The sequence below is a fragment of the Lipotes vexillifer genome, unplaced genomic scaffold (genome assembly GCF_000442215.2).
Source record: "Lipotes vexillifer unplaced genomic scaffold, Lipotes_vexillifer_v1.1 scaffold49, whole genome shotgun sequence".
In the NCBI taxonomy this organism is placed as follows: domain Eukaryota; kingdom Metazoa; phylum Chordata; class Mammalia; order Artiodactyla; family Lipotidae; genus Lipotes; species Lipotes vexillifer.
In genome coordinates, this window is record NW_006790551.1 from 5,765,639 (window position 1) to 5,781,702 (window position 16,064).

General features: G+C 38.0%; 1 protein-coding gene across 1 annotated transcript in view; it reads right to left on the minus strand.

Annotated features, from left to right (window-relative positions):
- MANBA (mannosidase beta) overlaps positions 1–16,064 on the minus strand; it is a 133,063-nt gene that overhangs the window by 61,356 nt on the left and 55,643 nt on the right. Inside the window, exons 8-9 of the mRNA XM_007463815.1 lie at positions 10,871–11,022; positions 1,463–1,580 (exon numbers count right to left, since the gene is read on the minus strand). Of these exons, the coding sequence (XP_007463877.1) occupies positions 1,463–1,580; positions 10,871–11,022 (270 nt within the window). The remainder of the gene's footprint in view (positions 1–1,462; positions 1,581–10,870; positions 11,023–16,064) is intronic.

Sequence of the window (16,064 nt, forward strand, 5' to 3'; positions counted from 1 at the left end):
GAGAAGAGAAAATGTTAGGTAGGCAGAAAAGAAAAAGAAGAAAGGGGAATTCAAATAATGAAACAGTGCTTGTGCTGAGGGGAATATGAAATTCAATAAGAAGCCTTCTCCCAACCCCTCCTCACTCCTGATTCACTCTGATTTTCACCAGGAATTTGGTACTGAGTGATGGCCCAGACTGTTAAGAAACATATTTTGTTTATACAGGAATTAACTTCATGGCCAAAAGGATTACTACATGGACAGTTTAGAAATGAAACCACTTAAGTGCATTGCTAGGGAGGCCATTATGATGCAGTAATTTAGAGCACAGAGCCTAAATCTGTTGGCCTGACTCAGAACTTCAGTTCCACCATATACCCACTGTGTGAGTTTGGGCTAGTTAACTTCTCCACGGGTCAGTTTCCCTACCTGTAAAATGGGGATAGAGAACAACAGTAACTACCTCATAGAGTGGGCATGAAGCTAAAATAAAATAATAGCTGCAGAGCACTGAGAACAACGCCTGGAATATTACAGAATATTGTCACATCATCATGACCATCAGCATTGTCAATATTATTAAAATTACTACTCTGCTATGAAGTGCTTTATATTTTAGAACTGTAATACTAGAACTAATACTAGAACTAATACTAATACTAATACTAGAACTAATACTAGAACTATATTTCCTTTGCTTAACCCTCACCAATGCAAACTATGTTCAGAGTAATTAATGACAATATTCAGCACAGCTTTTAAATTTTATCATTTTTCTTCTCTCTAGGTCTTGTTAGATCTCCTTAAAGTTAAAACTTTTTAATATTTTATTTTCTTTTTTATGCTTACCCTCCTATCACAAAGATAATTACAAAGAAAATATAGATATATGATTAGATATAACCAACATGCAGAATGTCTATCATTTAAAATAATTATGATATTCACTATCAACTATGGCTCAGGGTTTGCGAGATGCCATTTATTCCTTTGCAGAAAAGTGGAACATCATTCCTGGCTCTGAGTAAAGAAGGAATGGGCTATGATATCACTTATACGTGGAATCTAAAATCTGACACAAATGAATTTATTTATGAGACAGAAACACAGACATAGAAAACAAACTTGCATGATTATCAAAGGGGAAGGAGCTGGGGAAGGATAAATTAGGAGTTTGGGATTAGCAGATACAAACTACTATATATAAAATAGATAAACAACAAGGTCCTACTGCATAGCACAGAGAACTATATTCAATATCCTGTAATAAACCATAAAGGAAAAGAATATGCATATATATGTATAACTGAATAACTTCACTGTACACCTGAAACTAGCATAACATTGTAAATCAACTACACTTCAACGAAAAAAAAAAACACAAAGGAATAGGCAATATCACCCACTCAGAACACTGGAGGTCAAACTGAGGATACAGTAACAAATCAACAAAGAAAATAATGAGCTGTCAATTACTCACCATTATTCCTAGTTCATCACAGAGTTCATAGAATTCATCCTGCTCATAAATTCCTCCTCCCCAAACCCGGAGAGCATTCATGTTAGCATCCACAACAGACTGCAAAAGGAGCCGTAATCTACAGAAGAAGTAGTAAAAACAAATGCTAATTTGAAACCTTGGGGACATTAAAAAAAAAAAAGGATAAAGAAAACACATTGTGGTTGATAAACACATTTCAAATAGCTGTTAGAAGGACACATTTTTAAATTATGATGGTTTGGATACAACGCTAAGTGAAACAAAATTATATACACATTAACTGTAACCACATTAAATAAACAAACCTACAGAAAAATTACGGGTGAAATCTTTTCTCTGCCTTCCAAATTTCAGTCATGCTATTACACTATTTTTAAAACTAAATTTTTGTTTGTTTTCTTTTTGTTTTTTCTATATATATTTTTTAATATCTTTATTGGAATATAATTGCTTCACAATGTTGTGTTAGTTTCTGTTGTACAGCAAAGTGAATCAGCTATAAGTATACATATACCCCCATACCTCCTCCCTCTTGAGCCTCCCTCCCATCCTCCCTATGCCACCCCTCTAGGTCATCACAAAGCATTGAGCTGATTTCCCGGTGCTATGCAGTTGCTTCCCACTAGCTATTTTACATTTGGTTGTGTATATATGTCAATGCTACTCTCCCACTTCGTCCCAGCTTCCCCTTCACCCGCTGTGTCCTCAAGTCAGTTCTCTATGTCTGCGTCTTTATTCCTGCCCTGCCACTAGGTTCATCAGTACCATTTCGTTAGATTCCATATATGTGCATTAGCATACAGTATGTTTTTCTCTTTCTGAATTACTTCACTCTGTATGACAGACTCTAGGTCCATCCACCTCACTACAAATAACGCAATTTCGTTCTTTTTATGGCTGAGTAATATTCCATTGTATATATGTGCCACATCTTCTTTATCCATTCATCTGTTGATGGACACTTAGGTTGCTTCCATGTCCTGGCTATTGTAAACAGAGCTGCAATGAATATTGTGGTACATGACTCTTTTTGAATTATCATTTTCTCAGGGTATGTGCTCAGCAGTGGGATTGCTGGGTCATATGGTAGTTCTATTTGTAGTTTTTTAAGGAACCTCCATACTGTTTCCCATAGTGGCTGTAACAATTTACATTCCCACCAACAGTGCAAGAGGGTTCCCTTTTCTCCACACCCTCTCCAGCATTTATTGTTTCTAGATTTTTTGATGATGGCCATTCTGACTGGTGTGAGGTGATACCTCATTGTAGTTTTGATTTGCATTTTTCTAATGATCAGTGATGTGGAGCATCCTTCCATGTGTTTCTTGGCAATCTGTATGTCTTCTTTGAAGAAATGTCTATTTAGGTCTTCTTCCCATTTTTGGATTGGGTTGGTTTTTTTTTTGATATTGAGCTGCATGAGCTGCTTGTAAATTTTGGAGATTAATCCTTGTCAGTTGCTTCATCTGCAAATATTTTCTCCCATTCTGAGGGTTGTCTTTTCGTATTGTTTATGGTTTCCTTTGTTGTGCAAAAGCTTTGAAGTTTCATTAGGTCCCATTTGTTTATTTTTGTTTTTATTTCCATTTCTCTAGGAGGTGGGTCAACAAGGATCTTGCTGTGATTTATGTCATAGAGTGCTCTGCCTATGTTTTCCTCTAAGAGTTTTACAGTGTCCGGCCTTATGTTTAGGCCTTTAATCCATTTTGAGTTTATTTTTGTGTATGGTGTTAGGAAGTGTTCTAATTTCATTTTTTACATGTCCAGTTTTCCCAGCACCACTTACTGAAGAGACTGTCTTTTCTCCATTGTAAATTCTTGGCTCCTTTGTCAAAGATAAAGTGACCATATGTGCGTGGGTTTATCTCTGGTCTTTCTATCCTGTTCCATTGATCTATATTTCTGTTTTTGTGCCAGCACCATACTGCCTTGATTACTGTAGCTTTGTAGTATAGTCTGAAGTCAGGGAGCCTGATTCCTCCAGCTCCTTTTCTCTTTCTCAAGATTGCTTTGGCTATTTGGGGTCTTTTGCGTTTCCATACAAATTGTAAAATTTTTTGTCCTAGTTCTGTGAAAAATACCATTGGTAATTTGATAGGGATTGCACTGAATAGAACTACCATATGACCCAGCAATCCCACTACTGGGCATATATCCTGAGAAAACCATAATTCAAAAAGATACATGTACCACAATGTTCATTGCAGCACTATTTACAATTGCCAGGACATGGAAGCAACCTAAATGCCCATCAACAGATGAATGGATAAAGAAGATGTGGCACATATGTACAATGGAATGTTATTTTCTGCATCTATTGAGATGATCATATGGTTTTTAATCCTTCAGTTTGTTAATATGGTGTATCACATTGGCTGATTTGCATATGCTGAAGAATCCTTGCATTCCTGGGATAAACCCCACTTGATCACGGTGTATCATCCTTTTAATGTGTTGTTGGATTCTGTTTGCTAGTATTTTGTTGAGGATTTTTGCATCTGTTTCATCAGTGATATTGGCCTGTAGTTTTCTTTCCTTGCGACATCTTTGTCTGGTTTTGGTATCAGGGTGATGTTGGCCTCATAGAATGAGTTTGGGAGTGTTCCTCCCTTTGCTATATTTTGGAAGAGTTTGAGGATAGGTGTTAGCTCTTCTCTAAATGTTTGACAGACTTTGCCTGTGAAACCATCTAGCCTTGGGCTTTTGTTTGTTGGAATACTGTTAATCACAGTTTCAATTTCATTACTTGTGATTGGTCTGTTCATGTTTTCTATTTCTTCCTGTTTCAGTCTTGGAAGGTTGTCCTTTTCTAAGAATTTGTCCATTTAATCCAGGTTGTCCATTTTATTGGCATAGAGTTGGTTGTAGTAGTCTTTTATGACAGTTTGTATTTCGGCAGTGTCAGTTGTTACTTCTCTTTTTTCATTTCTAACTCTGCTGATTTGAGCCTTCTCCCTTTTTTTCCTGATGAGTCTGGCTAATGGTTTATCAATTTTGTTTATCTTCTCAAAGAACCAGCTTTTAGTTTTATTGATCTTTGCTATTGTTTCCTTCATTTCTTTTTCCTTTATTTCTGATCTGATCTTTATGATATCTTTCTTTCTGCTAACTTTGGGGGTTTTTTGTTTTTCTCTAATTGCTTTAGGTATAAGGTTAGGTTGTTTATTTGAGATTTTTCTTATTTCTTGAGGTAGGATTGTATTGCTATAAACTTCCCTCTTAGAACTGCTTTTGCTGCATCCCATAGGTTTTGGGTCATCATGTTTTCATTATCATTTGTTTCTAGGTAATTTTGATTTCATCTTTGATTTCTTTAGTGATCTCTTGGTTATTTAGTAGAGTACTGTTTAGCCTCCATGCGTTTGTATTTTTTATAGTTTTTTTCCTGTCATTTTTTTTTTTTTTTTTTTTTGTGGTATGTGGGCCTCTCACCGTTGTGGCCTCTCCCGCTGCGGAGCACAGGCTCCGGATGCACAAGCTTAGCAGCCATGGCTCATGGGCCCAGCCGCTCCGCAGCATGTGGGATCTTCCCGGACCGGGGCACGAACCCGTGTCCCCTGCATCGCCAGGCGGACTCTCAAACACTGCGCCACCAGGGAAGCCCCTTTTCCTGTCATTGACATCTAGTCTCATAATGTTGTGGTCAGAAAAGATGCTTGATGTGATTTCAATTTTCTTAAATTTACTGAGACTTGATTTGTGACCCAAAATGTGATCTATCCTGCAGAATGTTCCGTGTGCTCTTGAGAAGAAAGTGTATTCTGTTGTTTTTGGATGGAATGTCCTATAAATAGCAATTAAGTCCACCAGGTCTAATGTGTTATTTAAAGCTTGTGTTTCCTTGTTTATTTTCATTTTGGATGATCTGTCCATTGGTGTAAGTGGGGTGTTAAAGTCACCCTACTATTACTGTGTTGTTGATTTCCCCTTTTATGGCTGTTAGCATTTGCCTTATGTATTGAGGTGCTCCTATGTTGGATGCATAGATATTTACATTTGCTGTATCTTCTTCTTGGATTGATCCCTTGATCATATAGTGTCCTTCCTTGTCTCTTATAATAGTCTGTATTTTAAAGTCTATTTTGTCTGATATGAGTATTGCTACTCCAGCTTTCTTTTAATTCCCATTTGCATGTAATGTCTTTTTCCATCCCCTCACTTTCAGTCTGTATGTGTCCCTAGGTCTGAAGTGGGTCTCTAGTATATACGGATCTTGTTTTTGTATCCATTCAGCCAGTCTGTGTCTTTTCCTTGGGGCATTTAATCCATTTACATTTAAGGTAATTATTGATATGTATATTCCTATTACCATTTTCTTAATTGTTTTGGGTTTGTTTTCGTAGGTCTTTTCCTTCTCTTGTGTTTCCTGCCTAGAGAAGTTCCTTTAGCATTTGTTGTAAAGCTGGTTGGTGGTGCTGAATTCTCTTAACTTTTGCTTGTCTGTAAAGCCTTTTATTTCGCTGTCAAGTCTGAATGAGATCCTTGCTGGGTAGAGTAATCTTGGTTGTAGGTTTTTCCCTTTCATCACTTTAAATATATCTTGCCACTCCCTTCTGGCCTGTAGAGTTTCTGCTGAAAGATCAGCTGTTAACCTTATGGGGATTCCCTTGTATATTATTTGTTGCTTTTCCCTTGCTGATTTTAATATTTTTTCTTTGTGTTTAATTTTTGTTAGTTTCATTCATATGTGTCTCAGCGTGTTTCTCCTTGGGTTTATCCTGTATGCGACTCTGCATTTCCTGGACTTGACTATTTCCTTTCCCATGTTGGGGAAATTTTTAACTATAATTTCTTCAAATATTTTCTCAGACCCTTTCTTTTTTTCTTCTTCTTCTGGGACACCTTTAATTCGAATGTTGGTGCGTTTAATGTTGTCCCAGAGGTCTCTGAGACTGTCCTCCATTCCTTTCATTCTTTTTTCTTTATTCTGCTCTGTGGCAGTTATTTCCACCATTCTATCTTCCAGCTCACTTATCCGTTCTTCTGCCTCAGTTAGTCTGCTATTGATTCCTTCTAGAGTATTTTTAATTTCAGTTTTTGTGTTGTTCATTACTGTTTGTTTTCTCTTTAGATCTTCTAGGTCCTTGTTAAATGTTTCTTGTATTTTGTCTATTTCCAAGATTTTGAATCATCTTTACTATCATTACTCTGAATTCTTTTTCAGGTAGTTTGCCTATTTCCTCTTCATTTATTTGGTCTTGTGGGTTTTTATCTTGCTCCTTTGCCTGCAAGCTACTTCTCTGTCTTCTCATTTTGTCTAATTTACAGTATTTGAGGTCTCCTTTCCCTAGGCTGCAGGGTCGTAGTTCCTCTTGCTTCTGTTCTCTGCCCCCAGTGGTGGGGTTGGTCCAATGTCTTGTGTAGGCCTCCTGATGGGAAGGACTGGTGCCTGCATTCTGGTGGGTGGAGCTGAGTCTTTTTCCTCTGATGAGCAGGGCCATGTCAGGTGGTATATTTTGGGGTGTCTGTGAGCTTAGTATGACTTTAGGTAGTCTGTGTGCTGATGGGTGAGTTTGTGTTCCTGTCTTGTTTGTTGCTTGGTGTGAGATGTCCAGCACTGGAAGCTGCTGGCGGTTGAGTGAATCCGGGTCTTGGATTCAGATAAAGGCCTCCCTGAGAGCTCTCAGAGATTAATCTTCCCTGGGGCTGGGAATTCTCTACTGGTCCAGCATCCTGGACTCAGTGCTCCCACTCCAGAGCCTCAGGCCCGACTTCTGGTCGAGGGACCAACACCCTGCAAGTCACTTGTCCCAGCAATAAAGGGGTTTAAAAAAAAAGAAAAAAATGTCTAACAAAACCCCAGACAAATGGTAAAAAGTAAAATCAAACAAATAGAAACAGAAACAAGGAAACGCTCACACACAAAAGAAACAAAAACAGAATCAAGTAAAGCAAATAGCAAGAGAGCAACCAGACAAACAAAAGAACCCAAGAACAAAATCAAGCAATTAAGAAGAAAGCCGACAAAAACCCCAAACCAAAAAACAAAACCAAAGCAGAGTGCCAACCAAAGAATGAAGCAAGGAAACAAAACAAACTGAAAAAAATGACATTTTAAAAAAGAAAAAGAAGAGAAAGAGAAAGGGGAAAGAAGACAACAGAAAAGCAATGTAGAAACAGAAATCTAAAAAAGTAATAATAAAGTAGAAAATATATTAAAGAAAAAAAAAGACAAACAAAACCCCAGAGAAATGTTAAAAACAAAACCAAACAAACAAAAACAGAAACAAGGAAATACACACACACATAAAAGAAACAAAAACAGAGGCAAATAAAACAAAAAGCAAGAGAACAACCAGACAAATAGAACTCAAAAATGAAATCAATTAGGATTAATACTAACAGAAACACATAACCTAAAAACAAAACCAAAGCAGTGTGCCCACTGAAGAATAAAGCAAGGAAATAGAACAAACTGATAAAAATGATTTAAAAATAATAATAATAAAATAAAAAGGGGAAAAAACACAGAACAGAAAAGCAAAATAGAAATGGAAATATTTTTAAAAATTGAAGAAAAGGAGGAGGAAAAAAATTAGGGAAAAGAACACAGAACAGAAAAGCAAAGTAAAAATAGAAATATTAAAAAATATATATGTTATAAAACACAGAGATCCCAAAAGACGAAATAAAAAAAAAAAAACTAAAACAAGAACACAAAAAGAAAGAAAAAGAAACCAAAGGGAAAAAAAAAAAGCCAGAACCAACAAAAGAATGAATCAAACATAATAAAATTAATAGTAATAATTATGTTTCCCTGGGGTATCTGCTGTGAAGGTCCTTGCACACGCCGTGAGCCACAGTCCCCCCCCCCGCCTCCCCCGGAGCCCCTCCTCTGCCTCTGGGCTGGTCTCTGGACCTGCTGTGGGCCCTGTGGGGACCCCTCTGACTCTGATGTGGCCCAGTTCCTCCATGTGCTGCTCCCAAAGTCCACAGCTGCCAGAGCTGGACCGTTTTCATTTGTGGGAACACTCATTGTCTACTCAGATGTTCCATAAATGCAGGGTCTTCCTAGCTGACCATGGGAATTTAATCTGCAGCTTGTATAGCTGATGGAAAGATTTTCCATCCTCTTCCTTAGTCACCCCATCCCTGGGGTACAGCTTTGGTTTTATCCCCACCTCTGCGTGTGGTCCGCCCGCAGGAGTCCGGTCCTGAGGCTGCCTTGGAGCTCTTGGGTCTGGCCCTGTGAGGACCGGGTGCAGAGGTGGTATGACTGCTTGGATCACGGAAGCCCCAGCGGCGCCAAATGCACAGGGGAGCCAGCAGCCATGGGTGCAAGAGATATGGCCCTAGTGAGGGCCTTTTCCAGGGCCCAGCATAAGGCATGTGAGGGCCAGCCCTGGCTGGGGTTTTTCTGGCACCCAGCATAAGGCATATAAGGGCCAGCCCTGAGAGGGTGGTTGTTTATTTTTTTAATTGCCCTGCAGCCAGCACGTGGGGGCCAACTCTGAGGGGGCTTTTTTATGTCTCAGCAGCCAGCACACAAGAGCCAGCCCTGAGCAGGCTTCTTTTATTGTCGTCGGCAGGCGGTGACATGTGGGGAGAGAGAGGTTACAATAGTGGCTCCTCCCACTGCGTGGGACTCAGCAGTAGTGCCCTGCTTCCATGGCTGTCCAGTCCCTCCACAGGCATTCCCTGCTGCGGATTTCTTCCCTCCCGTCCCCTCAGTCCGGCTCCCCACAACCAACAGCAGTTCTCGCCCTGGGCCGGTTCTCCAATCCCCACACACCAGCTCCCAGCCCCCTTGCACACCTGTGAACACACATCCCAGTGCGGGGCACATAGGGCCGAGGTACAGACCGTCTGTGTAGTTCTCACTCTGTTCCGTCTGCCACAGATCAGCAGCTTCAATCTCTTCCGACAGCGTCAAATGCTTCCCTTCTGTCCCAGTCGAGTTCCCTGTCAGATAGGGGGTTCCCCGCATTCGGGAATCTCTCCTCTGCTTCAGCTTCCCCTCCCTGGGGTGCAGGTCCCACCCCGCTTCCTCTCCTCCTCCTTCTCCCTTCCTTTTTTCCATCCTACCCAGTTATGCAGGGATCTTTGTAGTCCTTTTCAGTGTCCAAGGTCTTCTGCTAGTTTTCAACTGGTGTTCAGTGAGAACTATTGCATCTGTAGATGTATTCCTGATGCATCCACGGAGAGAGACGAACTCCACGTCTACCTACTCCTCCACCATCTTGAATCCTCCTAAATTTTTGTTTTAAAGTTACTCCTGTAGAAAACTACTGTAAACCTTGGAAAGTATGTGCTTATTTTATATAACCATTTCAAACTATAGGATAAAAATCAAATATTAGTATTTAGTTCTCTCTCATCCCTTTTTACAATTCCTCCAGTCCAGTACTCCTTTATCTAGTAAACTTCCTTTCTGCGTTTCCAATTTCTATTCACATCACCCTCAGGTAAGTACAGAAATTTGCAGCCACCTTGAGAGCACGTACCCTCCATTTCTAGAACAGCATTCAGAAAGGAAGGAGAAAGGCCAATAACAGGATGACCACACACTCAGAGCACTGTGCTCCCAGCAAAGGCACCTATGGGCAGGTTTACTAATTGACCCAACTGTGCTGTACAGCCACTGCCAACCTGCCAGGAGTGGAAAGGAGCATTTGAAAAGAAGAGTCATCAAATTATCTGTGTTGTGTCTGGAGAATGACTGCATTGTCATATGAAATTCAAAACATACACATTTTGAAGTAAAAGCATATTACTACAACTTGTGGCAAAATTAAGAGTTTACTTACCAACCACATCTACATTCTAAACATAATGTACGTCAATGCATGTCTGTACATTTAAATAAGTTAAATGTGTTTATTTTCACTTCACAAAGCTTATTTTCACTGTTACAAAGATAGTAGTTTATAAACCTAATCAGGAAATACTTTCTTGTTAAGTTCTATTCTCAAAGCTTCAGAAAAACACTTGGAATTTTTAAATTTCTTTAGTTCTCTTTATTAAGGTAAAATTTAAAGAATGTGCAAATACCTTAGCATGAAAAGGTAAATATGGGTTCCCATTTTTTTTAAGTGTGCAAAAAAAAAAGGTATTCTTCAAAAAAAAATCCAAATTTAATCATATTTTTCCCCCAAAGGGGCTAACTATCCAAAATGTACATTAGTCATTTTCTTGTTCCTCTAGAAACAATTTATAAAAGTTGGATGATTTCAGCAGTCTCAAATAGTTTAGCTGTAAGACTACCTATAGCTCATGAGAATGAAATAAATGATTTTAAAATCCTTTCCAAAATTTCCATCATCCTAGAATTATATATTACCTCTTGGCTCCTTCCACTGGAAATAAAATAAGTTAAAATGAGTAGCTCTTAAGCTCTGTGGGACTGATAATATGAAGAGGAACAAGAAATAAAAGATGATAACTTACAAGGCAGAGGTTACTCGATCCTGGAATGAATCTGGGGGGATCCAATTCGAGCCTTTCAGAAATATGGGAAGTCCATTAATTTTGAAGTAGAAACTCAGACCACGAGACCCTTTTATGGACTCTTCTATAAGTTCCACTGTCCTAAAATAAACCTATTATTAACAGAATTAATTAATGAATATGAAATTTAAAACATAAGCATATGACAAAACCAAACTGTATTGTTTACTATAGCCTTAAAAAAATAAGCAAAGGAGATTTTTTTTAAAGTAAACTTCTGAGCAGTTTACATGAACATAAATTAGTGTTAATTTTCTATCTGCTATGAAGCACGTAATATGGAAGTGCACATTTTAGAAAGAATATATATAAATGAATTATTGCCAGGTCCTGTTATTTCTCTTTGAAAAGAAAAATACAGAAACCATTAAAGAGTGAAATATATTGTAGTCTTCCCCATGATGTAGGCATTTGCAATTATGTCAAAAGAAATATATTTGAGATAACACTTCAAAATTAAAACAAAAATTGATACTATTTCACAAAAGTGGGGAAAATATGTCACCAGTTAATCTGATGCATCTTTGAAAAACACATTCTCATTTCAGTGTTATTAAAATGTGCCAAAACGTGCATCTTAGAATCAAAGAAATACAGTACAAGGTATTTCATAATTTAACAACTTCCCAATTTTAATAGCACATTATTATAAAGTCATTTTGTTTAATGGGCAATTTAATCCTAATTATCACATCAAACTCAATGTCTGAGACAGCACTGGTATGGAGACTGGAGATGTAAGTGGTGTTCCAACTGGAAGAAAAGATGGAAGCACACAGTCCAGTGTTATCCTTGCTACGTGAGAAGAAGCTGAGACCTTTGTCCCTGTGACAGTCCCGCCAGGTTTCCCTACAGTTAAGAAGTGAGCAGCAAGACCCTCCATAGAAAAGATTGACATTCTTATCCAAATCTTCATTCCTTCCAGCCATAAACTGGATCAAGTACTGAGGGACACAGTTCTATAACAACAAAACCCCGTCTTGAAACCAAGATTATGCATTTCTTCTCTAGTTAAAAATAATTAATAAATCAACTTATTTCATGTAATAAAAGTGCCCACCATTCTTCCACTTTCTGACCCTTGCCCTAATTAATATGACATGACAAAAGATATCAGAGTTATTTAACTTTATGAGAAGACACAGAACAAGGCCTGGATGAGGAGGATCTTGACATGGAATTACCACACATGTTTTAGGATGCAAAAATGTAAAAAAATAATGGTTACTTTCAGAGGTAACTTTGAAAACATCTTAATGGTAGATTCAAACATCTAGAACAGCAGTTCTTTAAATGTGGCCAGGGGACCATATGAGATCCCTGGGAACCTTTCAAGGGGGTTCCTGAGTTCAAAATTATTTTCACAGTAAAGCTAAAACATCATTTGCCTTTTTCACTCTTACTCTCTTTTGAGTGTACAGTGGAATTTTCCAGGAGCTACGTGATGTGTAATGACATGGTCATTCTGACAGCTAATGGAATGTGTGCTTGTGTATTCTGGTGTGTTCTACGTCTCTAGCACAGGTTGAGGGTATGAAGAGGTACATTTCCAGAGATTAACTCAATTTGTTCTCAGTACTACTGTGCTCTTACTAGCTGCCGCTGGTTATTCCTGCTATAATCTCTGTAGCCTCATTACTGTTCAATAAATTCTTATTTTGAATCTCAAAGTTTTCCTTGCAACTTACACAGAAACACAAAAGGACTAGGTACCTTTTATTAACTTGTTTCGTGTAATAGTCTTAAGTTTTCAAATAAAAACGAATTTTAATTTTAACTGAGACTCATTTAAACAATATTTTATCTCATTCTAAAAGAAAACTTACTTTTAGTATACTTTTTCCTAATTTTTGTCTTAAATTGTTATCTTAAAATGGGATTAGAAGACTAACATTCTCACCTACAACCACACTGTCTACATTTAAAAGTGCTGAAAAAAAATGAAACTGACATATCAGAGACTCTTCTGACTCAAGGAAGGGTGGAATCTACTCCAAAGAAACTGAGTGAAATGATAAATAAGAAATGAGATTGTGATGAAAGCCATATTGCCCTCCACTTTGTAGATGTTAATAATTTACCTTATTGTATCTTATGCAATGGAACATTTAAAAAATAATATTTATGGTGCCAGTTACATTGTAGTATCATTTTGAGACCAATCATTCTAAGTATAAAGAAAAAGGAACTGAATATTTTAAACTAAGACGGATAAACTCTTCAAAAGGCTAACATTCTTTATTACGTTGTAATACATTGTTTTACATCGTATTATAATGTTTTTCAAACTAGAAATGACAAAGCACTAGAGTATCTCATAGGGTTGGTTTTCACACTGCATTTGCTGAAGAAGCACACATATTAGCTGAGAGAGTTTTACAGTGGGTGACACTGCTGGTGCCTTGGCAAAAATCAAGGCAGTTCCTCCAAACTGTGCTAGTAGCCATTGTATCCTTCACTTTCATGCATTATTGGGGGGGGGGGGGGGGGGGGGGGGTGCAGTTTCACTTCAGGATGTCCTTAATAAAGCAATAAAAGTTATTAATTCTATTAAACCCCAACCTTGAGTACACATCACCGTACTAGACTGTATGATGAAATAGGAACTATGAATAAAGCATCACGCACGATGGATGTCTTAAGGAAAAGTATCTGGGCCACAGTTTGAGTTGTAAGCTAAAACAGCCATCTGGTTTATAAAGCCTGGTTCTTTTAACTTGAAAGAACTGCCAGACAAACTATGGTTATTCAGACTTGGTGACCTGGTAGACATTTTCTTGAAAATGACTGAAGTGAGTCTTGTCAGTTCAAGGCAAGTAACAGTTAAAAATTAGGATTTAGAAAAACGTGTACACACAACCATGAGCTTGAGAGCTTCCCAAAAGTAATGGTAATGTTAACAAATTTGAATGTGATTCATATACTAAAATGGTTTAACATTTGAAAACATTTAAAAATCTCCAGACGCCAACATTTTTCAAATAACCAATGCATTATATTACAATAACATACATGGATAAAAAATCCATTACGGGAAGCAAGAAGAACTACAATCCTGCAGCCTGTGGAACAAAAACCACATTCACAGAAAGACAGACAAGATGAAAAGGCACAGGACTATGTACCAGATAAAGGAACAAGATAAAACCCCAGAAAAACAACTAAATGAAATGGAGATAGGCAACCTTCCAGAAAAAGAATTCAGAATAACGATAGTGAAGATGATCCAGGACCTCAGAAAAAGAATGGAGGCAAAGATCGAGAAGATGCAAGAAATGTTTAACAAAGACCTGGAAGAATTAAAGAACAAAAAAACAGAGACGAACAATACAATAACTGAAATGAAAACTACACTAGAAGGAATCAATAGCAGAATAACTGAGGCAGAAGAATGGATAAGTGACCTGGAAGACAGAATGGTGGCATTCACTGCTGCCGAAAAGAATAAAGAAAAAAGAATGAAAAGAAATGAAGACAGCCTAAGAGACCTCTGGGACAACATTAAATGCAACAACATTCACATTATAGGGGTCCCAGAAGAAGAAGAGAGAGAGAAAGGCCCAGAGAAAATATTTGAAGAGATTATAGTCGAAAACTTCCCTAACATGGGAAAGGAAACAGCCACCCAAGTCCAGGAAGCGCATGGAGTCCCATACAGGATAAACCCAAGGAGAAACATGCTAAGACACATAGTAATCAAATTGACAAAAATTAAAGACAAAGAAAAATTATTGAAAGCAACAAAGGAAAAACAACAAGTAACATACAAGGGAACTCCCATAAGGTTAACAGCTGATTTCTCAGCAGAAACTCTACAAGCCAGAAGGGAGTGGCATGATATACTTAAAGTGATGAAAGGAAAGAACCTACAACCAATATTACTCTACCCGGCAAGGATCTCATCCAGATCCGATGGAGAAATCAAAAGCTTTACAGACAAGCAAAAGCTAAGAGAATTCAGCACCACCAAACCAGCTCTACAACAAATGCTAAAGGAACTTCTCTAAGTGGGAAACACAAGAGAAGAAAAGGATCTACAAAAACAAACCCAAAACAATTACGAAAATGGTCATAGGAACATACATATCGATAATTACCTTAAACGTGAATGGATTAAATGTTCCAACCAAAAGACACATGCTTGCTGAATGGATACAAAAACAAGACCCATATATAGCTGTCTACAAGAGACCCACTTCAGACCTAGGGACACATACAGACTGAAAGTGAGGGGATGGAAAAAGATATTCCATGCAAATGGAAATCAAAAGAAAGCTGGAGTAGCAATACTCATATCAGATAAAATAGACTTTAAAATAAACAATGTTACAAGAGACAAGGAAGGACACTACATGATGATCAAGGGTTCAATCCAAGAAGAAGATATAAAAATTATAAATATATACGCACCCAACATAGAAGCACCTCAATACATAAGGCAACTGCTAACAGCAATAAAAGAGGAAATCGACAGTAACACAATAATAGTGGCGGACTTTAACACCTCACTTACACCAACGGACAGATCATCCAAAATGAAAATAAATAAGGAAACAGAAGATTTAAATGACACAACAGACCAGATAGATTTACTTGATATTTATAGGACACTCCATCCAAAAACAGCAGATTACACTTTCTTCTCAAGTGCACATGGAACATTCTCCAGAATAGATCACATCTTGGGTCACAAATCAAGCCTCAGTAAATTTAAGAAAATTGAAATCATATCAAGCATCATTTCTGACCACAATGCTATGAGATTAGAAATGAATTACAGGAAAAAAAAACGTAAAAAACACAAACACATGGAGGTTAAACAATACGTTACTAAATAACCAAGAGATCACTGAAGAAATCAAAGAGGAAATCAAAAAATACCTAGAGACAGGCTTCCCTGGTGGCGCAGTGGTTGAGAGTCAGCCTGCCGATGCAGGGGACACGGGTCCGTGCCCCGGTCTGGGAAGATCCCACATGCCGCAGAGCGGCTGGGCCCGTGAGCCATGGCCACTGAGCCTGCACGTCCGGAGCCTGTGCTCCGCAACAGGAGAGGCCACAAGAGTGAGAGGCATGTGTACCACAAAAAAAAAAAAAAAAAAAAAAAAAAAAAAAAAAAAAAAAAAAAAAAAAAAAA